General features: G+C 39.7%; 1 protein-coding gene and 1 pseudogene across 2 annotated transcripts in view; both read left to right on the top strand.

Annotated features, from left to right (window-relative positions):
- LOC106575214 (uncharacterized) overlaps positions 1-15666 on the top strand; it is a 31923-nt gene extending 16257 nt beyond the window's left edge. The window contains exons 23-38 of the mRNA XM_082964380.1: positions 11-97; positions 216-294; positions 394-485; positions 4008-4159; positions 4273-4431; positions 6446-6538; positions 6647-6706; positions 6796-6907; positions 7363-7404; positions 7542-7625; positions 7736-7834; positions 7976-8173; positions 13045-13136; positions 13335-13474; positions 13953-14141; positions 15560-15666. Of these exons, the coding sequence (XP_082820506.1) occupies positions 11-97; positions 216-294; positions 394-485; positions 4008-4159; positions 4273-4431; positions 6446-6538; positions 6647-6706; positions 6796-6907; positions 7363-7404; positions 7542-7625; positions 7736-7834; positions 7976-8173; positions 13045-13136; positions 13335-13474; positions 13953-14141; positions 15560-15666 (1785 nt within the window). The remainder of the gene's footprint in view (positions 1-10; positions 98-215; positions 295-393; positions 486-4007; positions 4160-4272; positions 4432-6445; positions 6539-6646; positions 6707-6795; positions 6908-7362; positions 7405-7541; positions 7626-7735; positions 7835-7975; positions 8174-13044; positions 13137-13334; positions 13475-13952; positions 14142-15559) is intronic.
- Positions 15667-15839: 173 nt separating this feature from the next.
- LOC123723888 (signal transducer and activator of transcription 1-alpha/beta-like) overlaps positions 15840-26973 on the top strand; it is a 26788-nt pseudogene continuing 15654 nt past the window's right edge. The window contains exons 1-16 of the transcript XR_006759973.2: positions 15840-15971; positions 16400-16483; positions 16641-16727; positions 16846-16924; positions 17024-17115; positions 20638-20789; positions 20903-21061; positions 23076-23168; positions 23277-23336; positions 23426-23536; positions 23992-24033; positions 24171-24254; positions 24365-24463; positions 24605-24802; positions 25207-25298; positions 25497-25636. The product of XR_006759973.2 is annotated as a signal transducer and activator of transcription 1-alpha/beta-like (transcript). The remainder of the gene's footprint in view (positions 15972-16399; positions 16484-16640; positions 16728-16845; positions 16925-17023; positions 17116-20637; positions 20790-20902; positions 21062-23075; positions 23169-23276; positions 23337-23425; positions 23537-23991; positions 24034-24170; positions 24255-24364; positions 24464-24604; positions 24803-25206; positions 25299-25496; positions 25637-26973) is intronic.

Raw genomic sequence — 26973 nt, 5'->3', positions numbered from 1 at the left:
TTCTTCTCAGATCGACAGAGAAGACACACAGACCAGCATGGTCCTGGAGAAGCAAAAGCTGGACAACAAAGTCAAAGACATGAAAAACAAGGTTCAGGTGAGTTACCATTTCCATCGTATACTCTATGCTGATTGTTCCCTGGTGGAACAATTCCATCAGTGATTTGCAGAACATGTTCGTGCATGTCAGGTTTGCCATCTATCTCACTTGCTAGGAAGCGGATCAGAATATAAAGTCTCTGGAATACCTTCAAGACGAGCATGACTTTAAGGAAAATACTCTTAAGAACAGAGGTGAGGGGTTTTATTCTCAATCTGTAATAGATCATTTATTTACAGGTCTGTGTTTCAGGTTTTGCCAGTAAGTGAATGTTTTTCCTTCTCCCACTTTAGAACATGAAATGAACGGGCTGACACCCAAACAGCTGGAATACGAGAAGCTGCTGATTGTAGAGATGAACTTAAGCTTGAAACACAAGAGAAATGTAAGAGGGGTCATGATTAGAGGTCGACCGATTAATCGGCATGACCGATTTAATTAGGGCCGATTTCAAGTTTTCATAACAATTGGTAATTGGCCTTTTTGGATGCCGATTATGGCCGATTACATTGCAATCCACGAGGAGATTGTGTGGCAGGCTGACCACTTGTTACGCGAGTGCAGCATCAAAAGGACCTTGTAACTGCAAGGAGCCAAAGTAAGTTGCTAGCTAGCATTAAACTTATCTAAAAAAAAAAATCAATCTTCACAAAATCACTAGTTAACTACACATGGTTTATGATTTTACTAGGTTAACTAGCTTGTCCTGCATTGCGTATAATCAAAGCCATGCCTGTTAATTTATCATCGAATCACAGCCTACTTCGCCAAACGGGTGATGATTTAACAAAAGCACATTTGCGAAAAATGCACAATCGTTGCACAAATGTACCTAACCATAAACATCAATGCCTTCATTAAAATCAATACACAGAAATATATTTTTTTTAAACCTGCATATTTTGTTAAAATAAATGCATGTTAGCAGGCAGTATTAACTAGCGAAATTGTGTCACTTCTCTTGCGTTCAGTGCAAGCAGAGTCAGGGTATATGCAACAGTTTTGGCCGCACCATTTCTTCCTAACAAAGACCGTAATTAATTTGCCAGAATTTTACATAATTATGACATAACATTGAAGGTTGTGCAATGTAACAGCAATATTTAGACTTAGGAATGCCACCCGTTTGATAAAATACGTAACGGTTCTGTATTTCACTGAAAGAATAAACGTTTTGTTTTCGAAATGATCGTTTCCGGATTCGACCATTTTAATGACCAAAGGCTCGTATTTCTGTGTGTCTATGATTTGATAGAGCAGTCTGACTGAGCGGTGGTAGGCAACAGCAGGCTCATAAGCATTCATTCAAACAGCACTTTACTGCGTTTGCCAGCAGCTCTCAGCAATGCTTGATCCACAGTGCTATCAACTCCCGAGATTAGGCTGGCCATACTAAAGCACCTATAAGAACATCCAATAATCAAAGGTATATGAAATACAAATTGTATAGAGACAAATAGTTGACGCATCATAATTCCGATAATAACTACAGCCTAAAACTTCTTACCTGGGAATATTGAAGACTCATGTTATAAGGAACCACCAGCTTTCATATGTTCTCATGTTCTGAGCAAGGAACTTAAACGTTAGCTTTTTTACATGGCACATATTGCACTTTTACTTTATTCTCCAACGCTGTGTTTTTGTATTATTTAAACCAATTTGAACATGTTTCATTATTTATTTGAGACTAAATAGATTTTATTGATGTATTAACCTCTCTGGGCTAGGTGGGACATGACCGTCCCACTCTATTCAACAGCGTGGCGCGAAATACAAAACCTCAAAAATGCAATAATTTCAAACATACGACTATTTTACCCCATTTTAAAGATAAGACTCTCGTTAATCTAACCACATTGTCCGATTTCAAAAAGGCTTTACAGCAAAAGCAAAACATTAGATTATGTTAGGAGAGTACATAGCCCAAAATAATCACACAGCCATTTTCCAAGCAAGCATGTCACAGAAACCCAAAACACAGCTAAATTAAGCACTAACCTTTGATCTTCATCAGATGATACTTCTAGGACATTATGTTATACAATACATGCATGTTTTGTTCAATCAAGTTCTCACGGTTGTCGTACTGGAGAGAAGACCAAGGCGCAGCGGGTTGCATGTTCATCATGATAATTTATTAACTAACCGTGAACACGGAAAAACAAGAGACCGCCAGTTTTACAGGCTAGGTACTTGCATACAGCGCAATGCAAAAACAACTACCCACAAGTGAACAAACAAAACACACACCTACTTATAGGACTCCCAATCAGAGGCAACTAGAAACACCTGCCTCCAATTGAGAGTCCAGCACCCAACCTACACATAGAAAACTAACCTAGAACCTACCCATAGAAATACAAACATAAACCAGTGACCAAAAAAACCCGTAATACATAAATAAACTACCCTCTGCCACGTCCTGACCAAACTACAATAACCAAATATACTCTATACTGGTCAGGACGTGACACAAGTTCATATTTATATCAAAAAACAGCTTTTTACATTGGCGTGTGATGTTCAGAAAATGTTTCCCCACCGAAAACTTCCGGTGAATTTGCTAAATTACTCATCATAAACGTTGACAAAATACATAACAATTATTTTAAGAATTATAGATACAGAACTCCTTTATGCAATCGCTATGTCAGATTTTAAAATGGCTTTTCGGAGAAAGCACAATTTGCAATATTCTGAGTACATAGCTCAGCCATCACGGCTAGCTATTTTGACACCCGCCAACTTCGGGGCACACTAAACTCAGAATTAGTAATAGAAAAATTGTATTACCTTTGCTGATCTTCGTCAGAATGCACTCCCAGGACTGCTACTTCCACAAGAAATGTTGTTTTTGTTCCAAATAATCCATAGTTATGTCCAAATACCTCCGTTTTGTTCGTGCGTTCAGGTCACTATCCAAAGGGTAGCGAGCGCATTTCGAGACAAAAAAATTCAAAATGTTCCATTGCCGTACTTAGAAGCATGTCAAACCCTGTTTAAAATCAATTTTTATGCTATTTTTCTCGTAAAATAGCTATAATATTCCAACCGGACAATAGTGTATTCATTCAAAGAGGAAAATAAAAAACAGCGTGGTCGCGTGAATGCGCATATCCAATCTCTTTGTCACCAGGCAGACCACTGAGAAACTGAGCTACTATACTCTGCCCAGAGACTGGAGACGCCTCAATCCGCTTTCTGAAGGCTTTAGAGAGCCAATGGAAGCCTTAGAAAGTGCTACGTAACCCCAGAGATACTGTAGTTTCGATAGAGAATCAAAAGAAGAACTACAAATTCTCAGACAGGCCACTTCCTGCTTGGAATTTTTTCTCATGTCTTTGCCTGCCATATGAGTTCTGTTATACTCAGACACCATTCAAACAGTTTTAGAAACTTCAGAATGTTTTCTGTCCAAATCTACTAATAATATGCATATTCTCGTTTCTGGCCAAGAGTAGTAACCAGTTTAAATCGGGTACGTTTTTTTATCCGGCCGTGAAAATACTGCCCCCTATCCCAGACAGGTTAAGTTAAAATAAGTGTTCATCGTTCATTCAGTATTGTTGTAATTGTCATTATTTATATATCAGCCGATTTAATCGGTATCAGCTTTTTTGGGTCCTCCAATAATCGGTATCGGCGTTGAAAAAGCATAATCGGTCGAGCTCTAGTCATGATGAGGTTAAACAGTGACATTGTACTGTGAATAAAAAAAAAAATGCAATGACAAAAAGCATGAATAATCATGCATCAAGCACTGCTAAGAATACCATTTATCATCATAGTCTGTCTGAATGACTAAGAGTGTATTATCTAGTTATAACCAGCATGCTCATATTGAAAAGTAAATGACGGTTATAGAGTAAATAATAACTACGTATGTTGTTGTCTCCCTCCACAGGAAGTGGTTGGCCAGTTGGCGGAGGTGCTCAACATGGCCGAGGCGGTCCAGTCAGACCTGATCTCAGAGGAGCTGCCTGAGTGGAAGAAGAGGCAGCAGCGCTCCTGTATTGGAGGACCACCCAACACATGTCTGGACCAACTGCAGAACTGGTGTGGAGACTAGTTCATTCTTTTGAGCATCTCTTGTCTGATCAAGCAAAAAGATGAATTTAGGAACCCAACAAATAAGTATTGTTCTTATTCATCTTTTTCTTCCCCTGTAGGTTCACAGCGGTGGCAGAAAGCCTGCAGCAGGTGAGGCAGCAGCTGAAGGAGCTCCAGGAACTAGAGCAGAAGTACACATACGACAACGACCCAATCAAACAGCAGAAAGGCTTCCTGGAGGGGCGGGCCTTGGCACTGTTCCGGAACCTCCTTGAACAGTGAGTGACACCACACTTGTATTCCACTGTTAAAGGCCCACTTTGTTTTTTGCTGCCATTTTAATCATTTAAATTAATTATATACAGTACCAGTCAAAAGTTTGGACACACCTACTCATTAGAGGGTTTTTTTATTTATTTTTATTTTTACATGTGTTATAATAGTGAACACATCAAAATATGGAATCGTAGTAACCAAAAAATATATTTTAGATTTTAGATTTGAGATTCTTCAAAGTAGCCCCCCTTTGCCTTGATGACAGCTTTGCACTCTTGGCATTCTCTCAACTAGCTTCATAAGGAATGCTTTTCCAACAGTCTTGAAGTAGTTCCCACATATGCTGAGCACTTGTTGGCTGCTTTTCCTTCACTCTGCAGTCCAACTCATCGCAAACCATCTCAATTGGGTTGAGGTCAGGTGATTGTGGAGGCCAGGTCATCTGAGGCAGCACTCCATCACTCTCCTTCTTGGTCACATAGCCCTTACACAGCCTGGAGGTGTGTTTCAAATCAAAACAAATTTTATTTGTCACATGCGCCGAATACAACAGGTAGAGTGAAATGCAACCTTAGAGTGAAATACTTAGTTACAAGCCCTTAACCAACAATGCAGTTAAGAAAAATGCGTGTAAAGTAAAAAATGTATAAGTAAAAATTAAGAAATAAAAATAACAAATAATTTAAGAGCAGTAGTAAAATAACAATACCGAGGCTATATACAGGGGTTACCGGTACAGAGTCAATGTGCGGGGGCACCGGTTAGTTGAGGGTAGATTTAAAATGTCTATGCATAAATAAACAGAATAGCAGCAGCGTCAAAGGGGGGGGGCAATGCAAATAGTCTGGGTCATTGTCCTGTTGAAAAACAAATGATAGTCCCACTAAGCACAAACCAGATGGGATGGCAGATATCGCTGCAGAATGCTGTGGTAGCCATGCTGGTTAAGTGTCCCTTGAATTCAAAATAAATCACTGACAGTGTCACCTGCAAAGCACCCCCACACCATCACACCTCCTCCTACATGCAGAGATCATACTTTCACCTACTCTGTCTCATAAAAACATAGCAGTTGGATCCAAAAATCGCACATTTGGACTCATCAGACCAAAGGACAGATGTCCACCTGTCTAATGTCCATTGCTTGTGTTTCTTGGCCCAAGTAAGTCTCTTCTTATTATTGGTGTCCTTTAGTAATGGTTTCTTTGCAGCAATTCGACCATGAAGGCCTGATTCATGCAGTCTCCTCTGAATAATGCAATGTCCGTTTTTTGAACTCTGTGAAGCATTTATTTGGGCTGCAATCTGAGATGAAGTTAACTCTAATGAACTTATCCTCTGCAGCAGAGGTAACTCTGGGTCTTCTTTTCCTGTGGCGGTCCTCATGAGAGCCAGTTTCATCATAGCGCTTGATGGTTTTTGCGACTGCGTTTGAAGAAACTTTCAAAGTTCTTGAAATGTTCCGTATTGACTGTTAAAGTAATGGACTTTCGTTTCTCTTTGCTTATTTGAGCAGTTTGCCATAATATGGACGTGGTATTTTACCAAATAGGGCTATATTCTGTATACAGAACTGATTGGCTCAAACGCATTAAGAAGGAAAGAAATTTCACAAATTAACTTTTAAGAAGGCACACCTGTTAATTGAAAGTCATTCCAGGTGACTACCTCATGAAGCTGGTTGAGAGAATGCCAAGTTTGTGCAAAGCTGTCATCAAGACAAAGGGTGGCTACTTTGAAGAATCTGAAATATAAAATATATTTTGTTATGTTTAACACTTTTTTGGTTACCACATGATTCCATGTCTTTTTTCATAGTTATGTCTTAAGTATTATTCTACAATGTAGAAAATAGTAAAAATAAAGAAAACCCTTGAATGAGTAGGTGTGTCCAAACTTTTGACTGGTACTGTATATATTATGTATAAGCTGGAAGTAGAACCCTAAGTGTTGTTGTCTCTATGCCTCTATACACTATATCACCTCACAATTCCTTGTGTCTCTGTGATGTCTTAGTTCCTTGGTGGTAGAGAGACAGCCCTGTATGCCCACACATCTACAGAGACCTCTGGTGCTGCAGACAAAGATGCAGTTCACTGTCAAGCTCAGGTCAGCACAAACACAACAGCACCTCCCATCTGTAGTTCTTCCCATCTGTAGTTCCTATGGATCCTTACAGTCCTGGGTGAGTTTTAATTTGTATTTCCTCTCCTCTAGATTTCTTGTGACGCTCCAGGAATTCAACTATCAGCTCAAAGTGAAAGCTTTGTTTGACAAGTAAGTAAATGAGTGTTGTGTTATTTTGTCCTGCTCTTGAATTTGGGATGTTAATACATAACTATATGCACGTTTTATTTTCTCTCCAGGGACGTTACAGAAAAGAATGGGTTTCGTAAGTTCAACATATTGGGTACCAACACAAAAGTTATGAATATGGAGGAGTCAAATGGAAGCTTGGCTGCAGAGTTTTTCCATTTGGTAAGCTAGCACCATTTTAAATGGCATACAGGGCACTAAATCTGAATGACTTGTCCCAGTTGTCCATTTGGACCTGCAATGTCATCACTCTTTACAGCAGGGTTCTCCAACTGGCAGTCATTTTATTTGGCGGTCAAGTTGTATTATTTATTTATTACTGTAAAAATACCAGCAAATCAGCTCCGAGTGATTTTAATTTTGGAAGTCTGTTCCAAAGTATTCCACTCATTATAGAGAAATATATGTGACCGTATACAAATGTAAGCAAGGTTTGATATGGTTATAGTAAAATATGATATCTGTTTGGGCTTCTTGCGGTCAATTTGTAGGCTACAAATTATTTGTAATTATGCTCGGGCACCCTGACCATCCTCTCAAGAAAATATCGGCCTGCAGCTGAATCTACAGTAGTTGATGATCCCTGCTTTACAGTTTATTCTTTGATCTCAACACAGAAACTGCTAGAGCAGAGAGTGACTGGAAAAGGAAAGAAAGAGGTAAGAGAGCTGGTTTCTGATTGGTCTTAATGGGCTGTAATGACCATGTATTCGGTACAGTATTTGTGAATTTCATGATGAGTATTAAATACATTCTGGTGCGGATTATGTTTCTCTGTCTGTCCATGTTATTCCAGGGGCCTCTCATTGTGACAGAGGAGCTGCACTGCATCTGCTTTGAGTCGGAACTCCGCCAGTCAGGTCTGGAAATCAAACTAGGGGTAAGTGATCTGAAATATAGAGATTCAGGTCTACACTCCCATGAGGTCCAACAGCGATCTGGCCTTATTTAATTTGACTTTGATTTAGTCTGGCCTCTGGTCCTTTTTAGACCATCTCCCTGCCCATCGTGGTCATCTCCAACAGCAGCCAGATGCCCAGTGGCTGGGCCTCCATCCTGTGGTACAACATGCTGACCAGCGAGCCCCAGGTAGTCTTCTCTCAAGGTTCCTTCCTCCAAGGGAGTTTTTCCTTGCCTTGAAGGTGCTTTGCTGGCTTACTGTCAAACACTTTGACAACTTTTGATTTAAAAATCAGTTTTTAAATAAATATGATTGATTTGTTGGAACAGAACCTGGAGTTCTTCCTGAGCCCTCCGACAGTGTCCTGGGGTCAGCTATCTGAGGTGCTGAGCTGGCAGTTCTCCTCTGTCACCAAGAGGGGACTCAATGATGAGCAGCTAGGCATTCTGGCCGACAAACTACTGGGCCAGAAAGCACAGAGGAATCCTGAGGGCCTTATCCCCTGGACCATGTTTGGTGCTGTCAAGGTAGGTTAGGATTACAGTACACAGAATATTTGGTCCCAATTTAAACAAAGTACAATTCATAAAGCATTTATATACTGTAGCAAACAGATGATTTATGTAGTGTTTATGAAGCATTTAAGTGTATATCTTATTCTTTAAATGGTGTAGAAAAGGTGATGTAACAATTCCCAACGTAGGGGGACTTGCCAAATGTGACAATATACAATGTATGTTTATACGCCATTTATATAATATGACATGCACATGTAGATGATTTGTGAAGCATTTACAGTGCATTCGGAAAGTATTCAGACCCCATTGACTTTTTCCACATTTTGTTACGTTACAGCCTTATAAAATTGAAAGAATAATTATTTTCCCCTCAATCTACACACTATAATGACAAAGCAAAAACAGGTTTAGACATTTTTACAAATCTATAAAAAAATATATTACTTACACTACCGGTCAAAAGGGTTTTTCTTTATTTTTACTATTTTCTACATTGTAGAATAATAGTGAAGACATCAAACTATGAAATAACACATATGGAATCATGTAGTAACCAAAAAAGTGTTAAACAAATCAGAATTTATTTGAAATTCTTCAAATGGCCACCCTTCGCCTTGATGACAGCTTTGCACACTCTTGGCATTTTCTCAACCAGCTTCATGAGGCAATCTGGAATGCATTTCAATTAACAGGTGTGCCTTCTAAAAAGTTAATTTGTGGAATTTCTTTCCTCAAAAGATCGGACTGTTTTTAAATTTTCCCCTAAAATGACATATCCAAATCTGTAGTTCAGGACCTGAAGCAAGTATATGCATATTCTTGATACCATTTGAAAGGAAACACTTAAGTTTGTGAATGTGAAATTAAGGTAGGAGAATAACACGTTAGATTTGGTAAAAGATAATACAAAAAAAAAAAGTTTTTGTTCCATCATCTTTGAAGTGCAGGAGAAAGGCCAATATCACTTTGGAGTCTAGGTGCAATTTAGATTTTGGCCACTAGATGGCAGCAGTGTATGTGCAAAGTTTTAAACTGATCCCATTACATTACTGTTCAAAATGTTGTATCAAGTCTACCCAAATGTGTGAATTGGTAAATTGATACATTTCTAGTACATAACTATAGAGAACATGCAAAAATGATATGGTAATATTTTTTTTTAGTTTACACACTCCCAGGAATGTCAGAAATGATGGATAATTAGCTTCCCTACAGAAAATACACTAACCTTCACACATCTAGATGGGGGGGGGGGGGGGAGGAGAGGTTCAAACTGTAGAACCCAGGTCCTACATTTCAATATAAAAATGTATCTTATCAAACAGAACTATGCTACATTTTATCTCTGGGACCCTCAGGATGACAAATCAGAGCAAGGTTACTGAATGTAATACATTATTTACCTTCAGAGGTGAATGTATCAAACCAGTTGCATGATAAGTTTTGTTGTTGTGCACTCTCCTCAAACAATAACATGGTATTTTTTCACTAATAGCTACTGTTAATTGGACAGTGCAGTTAGATTAACAAGAATTTAAGCTTTCTGCCTTAAGACATGTCTATGTCCTGGGAAATGTTCTTGTTACTTACAACGTCATGCTAATCACATTAGCGCACGTTAGCTCAACCAACCCATGGGGGGGATACCGATCCCGTAGAGGTTTAATGCATTTGAGCCAATCAGTTGTGTTGTGACAAGATGGGGGGGGGGGGGGTATACAGAAGATAGCCCTATTTGGTAAAAGACCAAGTACATATTATGGTAAGAATAGCTCAAATAAGCAAAGAGAAACGACAGGCCATCATTACTTTAAGACATGAAGGTCAGTCAATACGGAACATTTCAAGAAATTTGCAAGTTTCTTCAAATGCAGTCACAAAAACCATCAAGCACTATGATGGTAAGTAAGCATTTCACTGTAAGGTCTACACCTGTTGTATTCGCCGCATGTGACAAATACAATTTGATTTGATTTTATGGCCTGATTCACAGTCTCCTCTGAACAGTTGATGTTGATGTGTCTGTTACTTGAACTCTGAAGCTGTCATGGCTGTCGTAGAGAGGGGACCAAAGTGCAGCGTGGTTGTAGTTCCACATTTTATTAAATCTGTTAAACTTTGCAATACATAAATAACTGAATTAACAAAACAAACCATGACGCAGAGAGAAACAAACACTACTCAAAATATAATAACCCACAAAAACCCAGGAAGAAAAACCCCTACTTAACCTGTTGAGGACAGACGTGCGGAACCCCTAGCCAACAGCCAATGGCATCGCACGGCACGAAATACAAAACCAAATAAAATACCACTATTCAATTTTCTCAAACAATCAACTATTTTACACCATTTTAAAGATAACTCTGGTTAATCTAACCACATTGTCCGATTTCAAAAAGGCTTTACAGCAAAAGCAAAACATTAGATTATGTTAGGAGAGTACATAGACACAAATAATCACACAGCCATTTTCCAAGCAAGCATATATGTCACATAAACCCAAACCACAGCTAAATGCAGCACTAACCTTTGATCTTCATCAGATGACACTCCTAGGACATTATGTTATACAATACATGCATGTTTTGTTCAATCAAGTTCATATTTATATCAAAAACCAGCTTTTTACATTAGCATGTGATGTTCAGAACTAGCATACCCACCGAAAACTTCCGGTGAATTTACTAAATTACTCATGATAAACGTTGACAAAATACATAACAATTATTTTAAGAATTCTAGATACAGAATTCCTTTATGCAATCGCTATGTCCGATTTTAAAATAGCTTTTCGGCGAAAGCACATTTTGCAATATTCTGAGTACATAGCTCCAATTAGAGACAACGAGGACCAGCTGCCTCCAATTGGAGATCAACCCAAAAAACAACAGAAATAGAAAAAGTAGAACTTAAACATAAATACAAAACATAGAAAAACACACAACACCCCATGTCACGCCCTGACCTACTCTACCATAGAAAATAACCTCTTACTTTGGTCAGGACGTGACAGAAGCATTTATTTGGGCTGCAATTTCTGAGGTTGGTAACAATAATGAACTTATCCTCTACAGCAGAGGTAACTCTGGGTCTTCCTTTCCTGTAGCGGTCCTCATGAGAGCCAGTTTCATCATAGCGCTTGATGGTTTTTGCAACTGCACTTGAAGAAACGTTCATATTGACTGACCTTCATGTCTTAAAGTAATGATGGACTGTCATTTCTCTTTGCTTATTTGAGCTGTTCTTGCCATAATATGGACTTGGTCTTTTACCAAATAGAGCTATCTTCTGTATACCCCCTACCTTGTCACAACACAACTGATAGGCTCAAACGCATGAACATCTGCTCCAGAGACTGGGGTGAAGGTTCACCTTCCAACAGGACAACGATCCTAAGCACACAGCCAAGACGACGCAGGAGTGGCTTCAGGTCAAGTCTTTGAATGTGTTATAACCAAGAAGACTCAAGGCTGTAATCACTGCCAAAGGTGCTTCAACAAAGTACTGATGGGTTCTGACTTCTAAATGTGAAAATATGAAATGTACTTATTCATGTCACTGAGGGAGAATGTAGAACATTTACATTCTGTCAGAATACATTACTGTTAGACATCAGGGATCTTATGGGAAGGAGAAGGGCCACAGTTTGCTACAAGTCAACAGGACAGCCATGAGTTGGGGAGGAGTGAGGAATTTGTGCCGTGGTCAGGACAGATGTCACGAGAATTTTGCTATCTCAATGGTTGAACTCAACTATCACTCAAGCTTTGTCTACTTCCCAGAGGTCGTCAATCTCCGGTTAATAAAGAATTAGACAAAGTCTCAGATTCTGCAATAGATCAGTCCTTTATTCAGAGAGCGCTCTGTCTTCAAAATGAGAACGCAATCTTTTTAAAGCACACACACACACACACACACAAATGAACTCACATCAGTATAAACTCCACCTCTCTTTAGGTGGCCTGTATTTTTCCAAAGTTCACATGCATTGTTTATCACCCTTCTGCAACATGTTTCATCTTCTGCAAGCCATTTTTAACAGTTTTTCTCCTCCCTAGGGTGGGGAGGCCTCTTTCCAGTTATTCGTTTCAACGTTATCACAAGTCAACAGTTCAGTTGTCCTTGAATGTCTCAACTATACCCAGCTCATAATGTGAAATAGTAACACAATGGCCTAGTCACACACATTATTGAATTATGACTCTTAACACATTTCATACAATTATATGGTTTCAGGGTGGAATACTTTAGTCATTATCTTAAACATACAAATTATTCTATCAACAGATATCACTAATGTCCTGTCTAGCTTAAGAGATGTATTGGCTGTCCTGATGTGTAAGGAGGAGACTCAGTATACGAGGAAGGTTTAAATACCAGTGCTTGTGTAAATATATGTATTGGTCTGTTCAGCTGTCTGACTCAGTGGGTGAATAAACTTGGTTTGAGCTTTACTAATCGTCCATGAGATTTTACTCTTTATTTAGAACGTAACAGTACTGAGTAAAGGGTCTCAATACTTATGTAAATGTGATATTTAAGTTTTTTATTTTAGATAAATTAGCAAAAATGTCTACAAACCTGTTTTTGCTTTGTCATTATAGGGTATTGTGTGTAGATTGATGGAAAAAAACTATTGAATCAATTTTAGAATAAGGCTGTAGTGTAACAAAATGTGGAAAAGTCAAGGAGTCTGAATACTTTCCGAATGCACTGTATGTAGTGCTTATGAAACCTTTATTCTATATAAAGCCTTTTATAAGTTGTACTTTTAAAAATATTTACAGTTCAAAGAGATATATATATATATATATATGTATATATGTATGTATGTATGAGGAGGACATCTAGTAAGTGTTTCCTTTTGTCAACTATAGAGCCTCAGTGAGAAGAGGTTTCCCTTCTGGCTGTGGATCGAAGCCATCCTGGACCTCATCAAGAGACATCTGCTGACCCTGTGGAATGATGGGTGAGTTATTCTTTACTCTTTTTGGAATTGCACATTTACAAAAGCAAATAACTAGTGCTCTTATAGGGATGACATATTAGCTGAATGGCTACATCTGGCACATTTACAGACATGAACAATGTGCATTGTCCCTGCCTACTAAAACAAATACAGTAATGTAAGTAATAAAGAAATGTTGCTTGTTCTCTCCCACTACAGTTGCATCCTGGGCTTCGTGAGTAAGGAGAGGGCAAAGGCCATGCTGACTGGGAAGTGTCCAGGCACGTTCCTGCTGCGCTTCAGTGAGAGTAGCAGAGACGGAGCCATCACATTCACTTGGGTGGAACACGACCTAAACGGTGAGTAGCACACATGCGCATTTACAACTAAAGGTGCTATATTTGAATCTGTTTTTTTATTTCACCCTTATTTTAGCAGGGTGGATTCCCCCCAAAATACATTCATGAAAAACAACCACATTTCTCAAAAAAGAGTTCCTCAACCAACAAACTGAATTGCCCAAAGGGCACCAATGCAACCAACTGTAGATTATTTTCAAGATGGTTCCATAAATGAGGTGTGGATCAACTAAAAGCTGTTTTATCCTAAATCTGTAGAGACAGAAGGAATTTCAAGAGTTAACCATCCCTGTGACGGAGTATGGTATCTCATACCTCTATATGTTAGTAACAATGTTAGGTAAATGCAGTTTTTTTTGCAAAAGAGCTTTATAAATTAACAGAATGCAATGTTTTGACCTATGCGATGTCAGAGGGTCAGCCTACTTTCTGTTAGAATGCAAAGATGAATGCTAAACCTGTCACCCATGTTCCACAGATGAGCCTGTATTCCATGCAGTGGCGCCCTACACCAAGAGTGAGCTGTCTGCCGTCTCTCTGCCTGACATCATCCGAACCTACAAGGTGATGGCAGCTGAGAACATCCCAGAGAACCCACTCTGCTTCCTCTACCCAGACATCCCCAAAGACGAGTCCTTCGGAAAGTACTACACCAGGGCCTCCGAGGGTAAGCAGCCAGTGATCTTTTTGTTTCAAATCATATCTTATTTACAAGGTCTCGTGTGAAGGTTACCCGTGACTGAGGTAAAAAAATGTATGGAATAAATAGGATTTAACTGTTATTTCCTTTTTTTGTTATTTTGTTCCTGATGCTTTCCTAAATCTCTGATGCATTTCAGACACCTCAAACCATACTTCGTTTAGATTTATTTTTGGCCATGTATGAATGTTTTATTCAATGTGTCTCTATGGGCTAATAGCAGTAAGGCCAAATAAGTCTTTCATCAAATAATTTTTATATATTTTTTGGGAATACCTACAGAGGTCCTAAAAATAGCTGGTCCATCTTATGATCAAACTAAAACAATTCTATATGTTAGCTTTATAGATATCGTCTTAGACTCCTAGGGGTTCAGCTTGTGGGCGTCGTAGAGCAAAACAGCTGACCCGTTCGTGTGAGTCTCAGCTTTCCATAGTGGGGTGATTTTTGTTTCTGGCTTAAACCGTTCGGACTTGACAGATGTTTTCGTTGGAAGAAAAACAAAGTTGGCATGCCAAAGGGACCGACTTCAAACGAGTCCCGTGAAGCTTGTCGTAGACCAAAACAGCCGTGAGTCTCAGCTTTCCATAATGGGGTCACTCCGCTGTAGAGCTGCCTGTTTCCACTGCAGATGGGGTAAACCGACATCGGCGGATGTTGTGTATTGAGACGCAGTCCTTGCAAAAAACTAAAGCCTCTAGGTTGAACAGACAGATTAGTTTTCCACGCAGGCACAGACATCGACTATAGGCATATCAAATATAAATGTTTACAAAATAATAATAAGACATGATACATTTCACATTATAGAATTATAGGAATATAGAATTAATAAAACATCTGTTGGTCAGAAAATAGAAGTGATAAGATTAGGCATTCTATTTCTGTGTTTAAAATCCCCTCAATGACCATGGTGTCTGGTAAACCTTTGGGGATGTTTATTATGAACAAAACATCCCCAATCTTCCATCTGGTCCTCCATTTAGTTTTTCAGCATCGGAGCCCATGGACGTGGAGAGTCCAACCGACACAGGATACGTAGACACTAATATCATATCAGTGTCAGAAGTGTAAGTTTAGAGTAGGCTACCCTTCATACGTTACATATTTCTTAATCTATAACAGGAAGACATTTTATTTGCAATGTTCTGGTTTGGGTCCCGTGTGGCTCAGTTGGTAGAGCATGGTGTTTGCAACGCCACGTTTGTGGGTTCGATTCCCACGGGGGACCAGTACGGGGGAAAAAATTATGAAATGTATGCATTCACTACTGTAAGTCGCTCTGGATAAGAGCGTCTGCTAAATGTCTAAAATGTAAAAAAAAAAAAGTAAAATGTAATCCATAATCTGACTTAATTGACTGTTATTTTCCCCATGGACATCAGAGAGTACCTCAGCAAGTGGATTGAGAGCATCGACTGGTAAGCAAGCAGGGATGACGACTGCAGGGAGGCTGCTGTTAAATGGATATACAAAGATCTATTCTATTTGACCGGTATTCTATTGTACTCTACCCTTTTCAATTATATCTGTATTTTATTGTATTTCATCTCGTTCATCCAATCTTAATTGCCCTGTGAATCCATATCTATGTAGAGATAATGTTGCTGTTCGGATATTGATATACAGTATGTCAATGATCCAATCCATAGGGATAATGTGGCTGTTGATGAATCCTTGGCCACTGTCTGCTTCCACGATCTCCTAGCCCAGCTTGATGACCAACACAGCCACTTCGCCCTGGAGAAAGACCTCCTGCGACAACACAACATCCGCAAGCTCAAGGGAAACCTCCAGGTGTAGTATTATCTCAGTTACATCTTTTCAGGACAGACCTTACTGCCAGTGGCCTTCCATACTTTATTGCTTGTATGTTACAGGAATGATCAATTAGAAGTTATACATTCTGTTGCTAATTTCCCCTTTTAACTCCTGAAATATATTGATTTTGATTGAGTTGATGTGGAATTTATGACCCGAATGTCAGTAAATGTTTTTTGGGTTTGTAGTAATAAAGTACCCACTTTTACAGGACCACTTTACATTTACATTACATTTAAGACATTTAGCAGACGCTCTTATCCAGAGCGACTTACAAATTGGTGCATTCACCTTATAATATCCAGTGGAACAACCACTTTACAATAGTGCATCTAAATCTACAATACAGATACCCGCCATTTTGGAGTCATCTAAAATCATAAATAGCATTAGAAATATTTCAGGAGGAACCTGTTTACATGGCCATGATCATCTCTAGAAACCTGAAGGAGGAGCAGAGGATTCTGGCTGCTGCCAAAAGCATAGAGGTGCCCTACATGAACTTGTATTGACATACATTGTAATTAATAAAATCACCACACATCTCTCTAACCATGCTGTCAGATATTGTAGATGATGCATAACTATATTGGAGCGTTTACATGCTTTAACTGTAGAGTTAAATGAACAGTATTTTCTTCTCAGATCGACAGAGAAGACACACAGACCAGCATGGTCCTGGAGAAGCAAAAGCTGGACAACAAAGTCAAAGACATGAAAAACAAGGTTCAGGTGAGTTACCATTTCCATCGTATACTCTATGCTGATTGTTCCCTGGTGGAACAATTCCATCAGTGATTTGCAGAACATGTTCGTGCATGTCAGGTTTGCCATCTATCTCACTTGCTAGGAAGCGGATCAGAATATAAAGTCTCTGGAATACCTTCAAGACGAGCATGACTTTAAGGAAAATACTCTTAAGAACAGAGGTGAGGGGTTTTATTCTCAATCTGTAATAGATCATTTATTTACAGGTCTGTGTTTCAGGTTTTGCCAGTAAGTGAATGTTTTTCCTTCTCCCACTTTAGAACATGAAATGAACGGGCTGACACCCAAACAGCTGGAATACGAGAAGCTGCTGATTGTAGAGATGAACTTAAGCTTGAAACACAAGAGAAATGTAAGAGGGGTCATGATTAGAGGTCGACCGATTAATCGGCATGACCGATTTAATTAGGGCCGATTTCAAGTTTTCATAACAATTGGTAATTGGCCTTTTTGGATGCCGATTATGGCCGATTACATTGCAATCCACGAGGAGATTGTGTGGCAGGCTGACCACTTGTTACGCGAGTGCAGCATCAAAAGGACCTTGTAACTGCAAGGAGCCAAAGTAAGTTGCTAGCTAGCATTAAACTTATCTAAAAAAAAAAATCAATCTTCACAAAATCACTAGTTAACTACACATGGTTTATGATTTTACTAGGTTAACTAGCTTGTCCTGCATTGCGTATAATCAAAGCCATGCCTGTTAATTTATCATCGAATCACAGCCTACTTCGCCAAACGGGTGATGATTTAACAAAAGCACATTTGCGAAAAATGCACAATCGTTGCACAAATGTACCTAACCATAAACATCAATGCCTTCATTAAAATCAATACACAGAAATATATTTTTTTTAAACCTGCATATTTTGTTAAAATAAATGCATGTTAGCAGGCAGTATTAACTAGCGAAATTGTGTCACTTCTCTTGCGTTCAGTGCAAGCAGAGTCAGGGTATATGCAACAGTTTTGGCCGCACCATTTCTTCCTAACAAAGACCGTAATTAATTTGCCAGAATTTTACATAATTATGACATAACATTGAAGGTTGTGCAATGTAACAGCAATATTTAGACTTAGGAATGCCACCCGTTTGATAAAATACGTAACGGTTCTGTATTTCACTGAAAGAATAAACGTTTTGTTTTCGAAATGATCGTTTCCGGATTCGACCATTTTAATGACCAAAGGCTCGTATTTCTGTGTGTCTATGATTTGATAGAGCAGTCTGACTGAGCGGTGGTAGGCAACAGCAGGCTCATAAGCATTCATTCAAACAGCACTTTACTGCGTTTGCCAGCAGCTCTCAGCAATGCTTGATCCACAGTGCTATCAACTCCCGAGATTAGGCTGGCCATACTAAAGCACCTATAAGAACATCCAATAATCAAAGGTATATGAAATACAAATTGTATAGAGACAAATAGTTGACGCATCATAATTCCGATAATAACTACAGCCTAAAACTTCTTACCTGGGAATATTGAAGACTCATGTTATAAGGAACCACCAGCTTTCATATGTTCTCATGTTCTGAGCAAGGAACTTAAACGTTAGCTTTTTTACATGGCACATATTGCACTTTTACTTTATTCTCCAACGCTGTGTTTTTGTATTATTTAAACCAATTTGAACATGTTTCATTATTTATTTGAGACTAAATAGATTTTATTGATGTATTAACCTCTCTGGGCTAGGTGGGACATGACCGTCCCACTCTATTCAACAGCGTGGCGCGAAATACAAAACCTCAAAAATGCAATAATTTCAAACATACGACTATTTTACCCCATTTTAAAGATAAGACTCTCGTTAATCTAACCACATTGTCCGATTTCAAAAAGGCTTTACAGCAAAAGCAAAACATTAGATTATGTTAGGAGAGTACATAGCCCAAAATAATCACACAGCCATTTTCCAAGCAAGCATGTCACAGAAACCCAAAACACAGCTAAATTAAGCACTAACCTTTGATCTTCATCAGATGATACTTCTAGGACATTATGTTATACAATACATGCATGTTTTGTTCAATCAAGTTCTCACGGTTGTCGTACTGGAGAGAAGACCAAGGCGCAGCGGGTTGCATGTTCATCATGATAATTTATTAACTAACCGTGAACACGGAAAAACAAGAGACCGCCAGTTTTACAGGCTAGGTACTTGCATACAGCGCAATGCAAAAACAACTACCCACAAGTGAACAAACAAAACACACACCTACTTATAGGACTCCCAATCAGAGGCAACTAGAAACACCTGCCTCCAATTGAGAGTCCAGCACCCAACCTACACATAGAAAACTAACCTAGAACCTACCCATAGAAATACAAACATAAACCAGTGACCAAAAAAACCCGTAATACATAAATAAACTACCCTCTGCCACGTCCTGACCAAACTACAATAACCAAATATACTCTATACTGGTCAGGACGTGACACAAGTTCATATTTATATCAAAAAACAGCTTTTTACATTGGCGTGTGATGTTCAGAAAATGTTTCCCCACCGAAAACTTCCGGTGAATTTGCTAAATTACTCATCATAAACGTTGACAAAATACATAACAATTATTTTAAGAATTATAGATACAGAACTCCTTTATGCAATCGCTATGTCAGATTTTAAAATGGCTTTTCGGAGAAAGCACAATTTGCAATATTCTGAGTACATAGCTCAGCCATCACGGCTAGCTATTTTGACACCCGCCAACTTCGGGGCACACTAAACTCAGAATTAGTAATAGAAAAATTGTATTACCTTTGCTGATCTTCGTCAGAATGCACTCCCAGGACTGCTACTTCCACAAGAAATGTTGTTTTTGTTCCAAATAATCCATAGTTATGTCCAAATACCTCCGTTTTGTTCGTGCGTTCAGGTCACTATCCAAAGGGTAGCGAGCGCATTTCGAGACAAAAAAATTCAAAATGTTCCATTGCCGTACTTAGAAGCATGTCAAACCCTGTTTAAAATCAATTTTTATGCTATTTTTCTCGTAAAATAGCTATAATATTCCAACCGGACAATAGTGTATTCATTCAAAGAGGAAAATAAAAAACAGCGTGGTCGCGTGAATGCGCATATCCAATCTCTTTGTCACCAGGCAGACCACTGAGAAACTGAGCTACTATACTCTGCCCAGAGACTGGAGACGCCTCAATCCGCTTTCTGAAGGCTTTAGAGAGCCAATGGAAGCCTTAGAAAGTGCTACGTAACCCCAGAGATACTGTAGTTTCGATAGAGAATCAAAAGAAGAACTACAAATTCTCAGACAGGCCACTTCCTGCTTGGAATTTTTTCTCATGTCTTTGCCTGCCATATGAGTTCTGTTATACTCAGACACCATTCAAACAGTTTTAGAAACTTCAGAATGTTTTCTGTCCAAATCTACTAATAATATGCATATTCTCGTTTCTGGCCAAGAGTAGTAACCAGTTTAAATCGGGTACGTTTTTTTATCCGGCCGTGAAAATACTGCCCCCTATCCCAGACAGGTTAAGTTAAAATAAGTGTTCATCGTTCATTCAGTATTGTTGTAATTGTCATTATTTATATATCAGCCGATTTAATCGGTATCAGCTTTTTTGGGTCCTCCAATAATCGGTATCGGCGTTGAAAAAGCATAATCGGTCGAGCTCTAGTCATGATGAGGTTAAACAGTGACATTGTACTGTGAATAAAAAAAAAAATGCAATGACAAAAAGCATGAATAATCATGCATCAAGCACTGCTAAGAATACCATTTATCATCATAGTCTGTCTGAATGACTAAGAGTGTATTATCTAGTTATAACCAGCATGCTCATATTGAAAAGTAAATGACGGTTATAGAGTAAATAATAACTACGTATGTTGTTGTCTCCCTCCACAGGAAGTGGTTGGCCAGTTGGCGGAGGTGCTCAACATGGCCGAGGCGGTCCAGTCAGACCTGATCTCAGAGGAGCTGCCTGAGTGGAAGAAGAGGCAGCAGCGCTCCTGTATTGGAGGACCACCCAACACATGTCTGGACCAACTGCAGAACTGGTGTGGAGACTAGTTCATTCTTTTGAGCATCTCTTGTCTGATCAAGCAAAAAGATGAATTTAGGAACCCAACAAATAAGTATTGTTCTTATTCATCTTCTTCTTCCCCTGTAGGTTCACAGCGGTGGCAGAAAGCCTGCAGCAGGTGAGGCAGCAGCTGAAGGAGCTCCAGGAACTAGAGCAGAAGTACACATACGACAACGACCCAATCAAACAGCAGAAAGGCTTCCTGGAGGGGCGGGCCTTGGCACTGTTCCGGAACCTCCTTGAACAGTGAGTGACACCACACTTGTATTCCACTGTTAAAGGCCCACTTTGTTTTTTGCTGCCATTTTAATCATTTAAATTAATTATATACAGTACCAGTCAAAAGTTTGGACACACCTACTCATTAGAGGGTTTTTTTATTTATTTTTATTTTTACATGTGTTATAATAGTGAACACATCAAAATATGGAATCGTAGTAACCAAAAAATATATTTTAGATTTTAGATTTGAGATTCTTCAAAGTAGCCCCCCTTTGCCTTGATGACAGCTTTGCACTCTTGGCATTCTCTCAACTAGCTTCATAAGGAATGCTTTTCCAACAGTCTTGAAGTAGTTCCCACATATGCTGAGCACTTGTTGGCTGCTTTTCCTTCACTCTGCAGTCCAACTCATCGCAAACCATCTCAATTGGGTTGAGGTCAGGTGATTGTGGAGGCCAGGTCATCTGAGGCAGCACTCCATCACTCTCCTTCTTGGTCACATAGCCCTTACACAGCCTGGAGGTGTGTTTCAAATCAAAACAAATTTTATTTGTCACATGCGCCGAATACAACAGGTAGAGTGAAATGCAACCTTAGAGTGAAATACTTAGTTACAAGCCCTTAACCAACAATGCAGTTAAGAAAAATGCGTGTAAAGTAAAAAATGTATAAGTAAAAATTAAGAAATAAAAATAACAAATAATTTAAGAGCAGTAGTAAAATAACAATACCGAGGCTATATACAGGGGTTACCGGTACAGAGTCAATGTGCGGGGGCACCGGTTAGTTGAGGGTAGATTTAAAATGTCTATGCATAAATAAACAGAATAGCAGCAGCGTCAAAGGGGGGGGGCAATGCAAATAGTCTGGGTCATTGTCCTGTTGAAAAACAAATGATAGTCCCACTAAGCACAAACCAGATGGGATGGCAGATATCGCTGCAGAATGCTGTGGTAGCCATGCTGGTTAAGTGTCCCTTGAATTCAAAATAAATCACTGACAGTGTCACCTGCAAAGCACCCCCACACCATCACACCTCCTCCTACATGCAGAGATCATACTTTCACCTACTCTGTCTCATAAAAACATAGCAGTTGGATCCAAAAATCGCACATTTGGACTCATCAGACCAAAGGACAGATGTCCACCTGTCTAATGTCCATTGCTTGTGTTTCTTGGCCCAAGTAAGTCTCTTCTTATTATTGGTGTCCTTTAGTAATGGTTTCTTTGCAGCAATTCGACCATGAAGGCCTGATTCATGCAGTCTCCTCTGAATAATGCAATGTCCGTTTTTTGAACTCTGTGAAGCATTTATTTGGGCTGCAATCTGAGATGAAGTTAACTCTAATGAACTTATCCTCTGCAGCAGAGGTAACTCTGGGTCTTCTTTTCCTGTGGCGGTCCTCATGAGAGCCAGTTTCATCATAGCGCTTGATGGTTTTTGCGACTGCGTTTGAAGAAACTTTCAAAGTTCTTGAAATGTTCCGTATTGACTGTTAAAGTAATGGACTTTCGTTTCTCTTTGCTTATTTGAGCAGTTTGCCATAATATGGGCGTGGTATTTTACCAAATAGGGCTATATTCTGTATACAGAACTGATTGGCTCAAACGCATTAAGAAGGAAAGAAATTTCACAAATTAACTTTTAAGAAGGCACACCTGTTAATTGAAAGTCATTCCAGGTGACTACCTCATGAAGCTGGTTGAGAGAATGCCAAGTTTGTGCAAAGCTGTCATCAAGACAAAGGGTGGCTACTTTGAAGAATCTGAAATATAAAATATATTTTGTTATGTTTAACACTTTTTTGGTTACCACATGATTCCATGTCTTTTTTCATAGTTATGTCTTAAGTATTATTCTACAATGTAGAAAATAGTAAAAATAAAGAAAACCCTTGAATGAGTAGGTGTGTCCAAACTTTTGACTGGTACTGTATATATTATGTATAAGCTGGAAGTAGAACCCTAAGTGTTGTTGTCTCTATGCCTCTATACACTATATCACCTCACAATTCCTTGTGTCTCTGTGATGTCTTAGTTCCTTGGTGGTAGAGAGACAGCCCTGTATGCCCACACATCTACAGAGACCTCTGGTGCTGCAGACAAAGATGCAGTTCACTGTCAAGCTCAGGTCAGCACAAACACAACAGCACCTCCCATCTGTAGTTCTTCCCATCTGTAGTTCCTATGGATCCTTACAGTCCTGGGTGAGTTTTAATTTGTATTTCCTCTCCTCTAGATTTCTTGTGACGCTCCAGGAATTCAACTATCAGCTCAAAGTGAAAGCTTTGTTTGACAAGTAAGTAAATGAGTGTTGTGTTATTTTGTCCTGCTCTTGAATTTGGGATGTTAATACATAACTATATGCACGTTTTATTTTCTCTCCAGGGACGTTACAGAAAAGAATGGGTTTCGTAAGTTCAACATATTGGGTACCAACACAAAAGTTATGAATATGGAGGAGTCAAATGGAAGCTGGCTGCAGAGTTTTTCCATTTGGTAAGCTAGCACCATTTTAAATGGCATACAGGGCACTAAATCTGAATGACTTGTCCCAGTTGTCCATTTGGACCTGCAATGTCATCACTCTTTACAGCAGGGTTCTCCAACTGGCAGTCATTTTATTTGGCGGTCAAGTTGTATTATTTATTTATTACTGTAAAAATACCAGCAAATCAGCTCCGAGTGATTTTAATTTTGGAAGTCTGTTCCAAAGTATTCCACTCATTATAGAGAAATATATGTGACCGTATACAAATGTAAGCAAGGTTTGATATGGTTATAGTAAAATATGATATCTGTTTGGGCTTCTTGCGGTCAATTTGTAGGCTACAAATTATTTGTAATTATGCTCGGGCACCCTGACCATCCTCTCAAGAAAATATCGGCCTGCAGCTGAATCTACAGTAGTTGATGATCCCTGCTTTACAGTTTATTCTTTGATCTCAACACAGAAACTGCTAGAGCAGAGAGTGACTGGAAAAGGAAAGAAAGAGGTAAGAGAGCTGGTTTCTGATTGGTCTTAATGGGCTGTAATGACCATGTATTCGGTACAGTATTTGTGAATTTCATGATGAGTATTAAATACATTCTGGTGCGGATTATGTTTCTCTGTCTGTCCATGTTATTCCAGGGGCCTCTCATTGTGACAGAGGAGCTGCACTGCATCTGCTTTGAGTCGGAACTCCGCCAGTCAGGTCTGGAAATCAAACTAGGGGTAAGTGATCTGAAATATAGAGATTCAGGTCTACACTCCCATGAGGTCCAACAGCGATCTGGCCTTATTTAATTTGACTTTGATTTAGTCTGGCCTCTGGTCCTTTTTAGACCATCTCCCTGCCCATCGTGGTCATCTCCAACAGCAGCCAGATGCCCAGTGGCTGGGCCTCCATCCTGTGGTACAACATGCTGACCAGCGAGCCCCAGGTAGTCTTCTCTCAAGGTTCCTTCCTCCAAGGGAGTTTTTCCTTGCCTTGAAGGTGCTTTGCTGGCTTACTGTCAAACACTTTGACAACTTTTGATTTAAAAATCAGTTTTTAAATAAATATGATTGATTTGTTGGAACAGAACCTGGAGTTCTTCCTGAGCCCTCCGACAGTGTCCTGGGGTCAGCTATCTGAGGTGCTGAGCTGGCAGTTCTCCTCTGTCACCAAGAGGGGACTCAATGATGAGCAGCTAGGCATGCTGGCCGACAAACTACTGGGCCAGAAAGCACAGAGGAATCCTGAGGGCCTTATCCCCTGGACCATGTTTGGTGCTGTCAAGGTAGGTTAGGATTACAGTACACAGAATATTTGGTCCCAATTTAAACAAAGTACAACTCATAAAGCATTTATATACTGTAGCAAACATAAATGCTTCATAAACACTACATAAATGCTTCACAAATCATCTATAAGTGTATATCATACACTACAAATGGTGTAGAAAGGGTGACAAAACAACTCCCACTGTAGGGTGACTTGCCAAATGTGACATAATGTACTATGTATGTTTATACACCATTTTTAGAGAATATGACATACACTTGAAGATGATTTGTGAAGCATTTATTTAGGGCTTATGCATGTTATATAAAGCCTTTTATAAGTTGTACTTTGTTTAAAATATTTACAGTTCACAAAGATATATGAGGACATTGAGTAAGTGCTCCCTTGTGTCTACTACAGAGCCTCAGTGAGAAGAGGTTTCCCTTCTGGCTGTGGATCGAAGCCATCCTGGACCTCATCAAGAGACATCTGCTGACCCTGTGGAATGATGGGTGAGTTATTCTTTACTCTTTTTGGAATTGCACATTTACAAAAGCAAATAACTAGTGCTCTTATAGGGATGACATATTAGCTGAATGGCTACATCTGGCACATTTACAGACATGAACAATGTGCATTGTCCCTGCCTACTAAAACAAATACGGTAATGTAAGTAATAAAGTAATGTTGCTTGTTCTCTCCCACTACAGTTGCATCCTGGGCTTCGTGAGTAAGGAGAGGGCAAAGGCCATGCTGACTGGGAAGTGTCCAGGCACGTTCCTGCTGCGCTTCAGTGAGAGTAGCAGAGACGGAGCCATCACATACACTTGGGTGGAACGCGACCTAAACGGTGAGTAGCACACGTGTGCATTTACAACTAAAGGTGCTATATTTGAATCTGTGTGTGTTAATTTTCGTATTTTTATTCTAGCAGAGTGGATTCCTGGGTGAATTCCAGGGTGGAATCCAGAAGGCAGCATGGGAGTATAGGAAAATACTTACATGAAAATAAAAAATAAAAAAAATCTCAATAAAGAGGTCCTCAACCAACATTCTGAATTGCCCAAAAAGCACCAAATCAAACTTTATTTGCCACATGCGTCGAATACAACAAGTGTAGACCTTACCGTGAAATGCTTGCTTACAAGCCCTTAACCAACAGTGCAGTTCAAGAAGAGTTAAGAAAATATTTACCAAATAAACTAAAGTAAAAAATAATAAAAAGTAACACAATTACATAACAATAACGTGGCTATATACAGGGGTTACCGGTGCTGAGTCAGTGTGCGGGGGTACAGGTTAGAGGTCATTTGTACATGTAGGTAGGGGTGAAGTGACTATGCATAGAGAATAAACAGCGAGTAGCAGCAGTATACAAAACAAATGGAGGGGTCAATGCAATAGTGGGGTGGCCATTTGATTAATTGTTCATCAGTCTTATGGCTTGGTGGTAGAAGCTGTTAAGGAGCCTTTTGGTCCTAAACTTGGCGTTCCGTTACCGCTTGCCGTGCGGTAGCAGAGAAATCAGTCTATGACTTGAGTGACTGGAGTCTCTGACAATTTTATGGGCTTTCCTCTGACACCGCCTATTATATAGGTCCTGGATGGCACGAAGCTTGGCCCCAGTGATGTTCTGGGCCGTACACACTACCCTCTGTAGCGCCTTACGGTCAGATGCCGAGCAGTTGCCATACCAGGTGGTGATGCAACCGGTCAGGATGCTCTCGATGATGCAGCTGTAGAACTTTTTGAGGATCTGGGGACCCATGCCAAATCTTTTCAGTCTCCTGAAGGGGAAAAGGTTTTGTCTTGCCCTCTTCACGACTGTCTTTGTGTGTTTGGACCATGATCGTTTGTTGGTGATGTGGACTACAAGGGAGCTGAAGCTCTCGATCCGCTCCACGCCAGCCCTGTTGATGTTAATGGGGGCCTGTTCGGCCTGCCTTTTCCTGTAGTCCATGATCAGCTCCTTTGTCTTGCTCACATTGAGGGAGAGGTTGTTGTCCTGGCACCACACTGCCAGTTCTCTGACCTCCTCCCTATAGGCTGTCTCGTTGTTGGTGGTCAGGCCTACCACTGTTGTGTCGTCAGCAAACGTAATGATGGTGTTGGAGTCGTGTTTGGCCATGCAGTTGTGGGTGAACAGGGAGTACAGGAGGAGACTAAATACACACCCCTGAGGGGCCC

Source organism: Salmo salar, chromosome 17, assembly GCF_965601325.2.
Source record: "Salmo salar chromosome 17, fSalSal1, whole genome shotgun sequence".
In the NCBI taxonomy this organism is placed as follows: domain Eukaryota; kingdom Metazoa; phylum Chordata; class Actinopteri; order Salmoniformes; family Salmonidae; genus Salmo; species Salmo salar.
The sequence above is the reverse complement of the archived record's forward strand: the minus strand, read 5'-3'. Positions and strand labels throughout refer to the sequence as shown.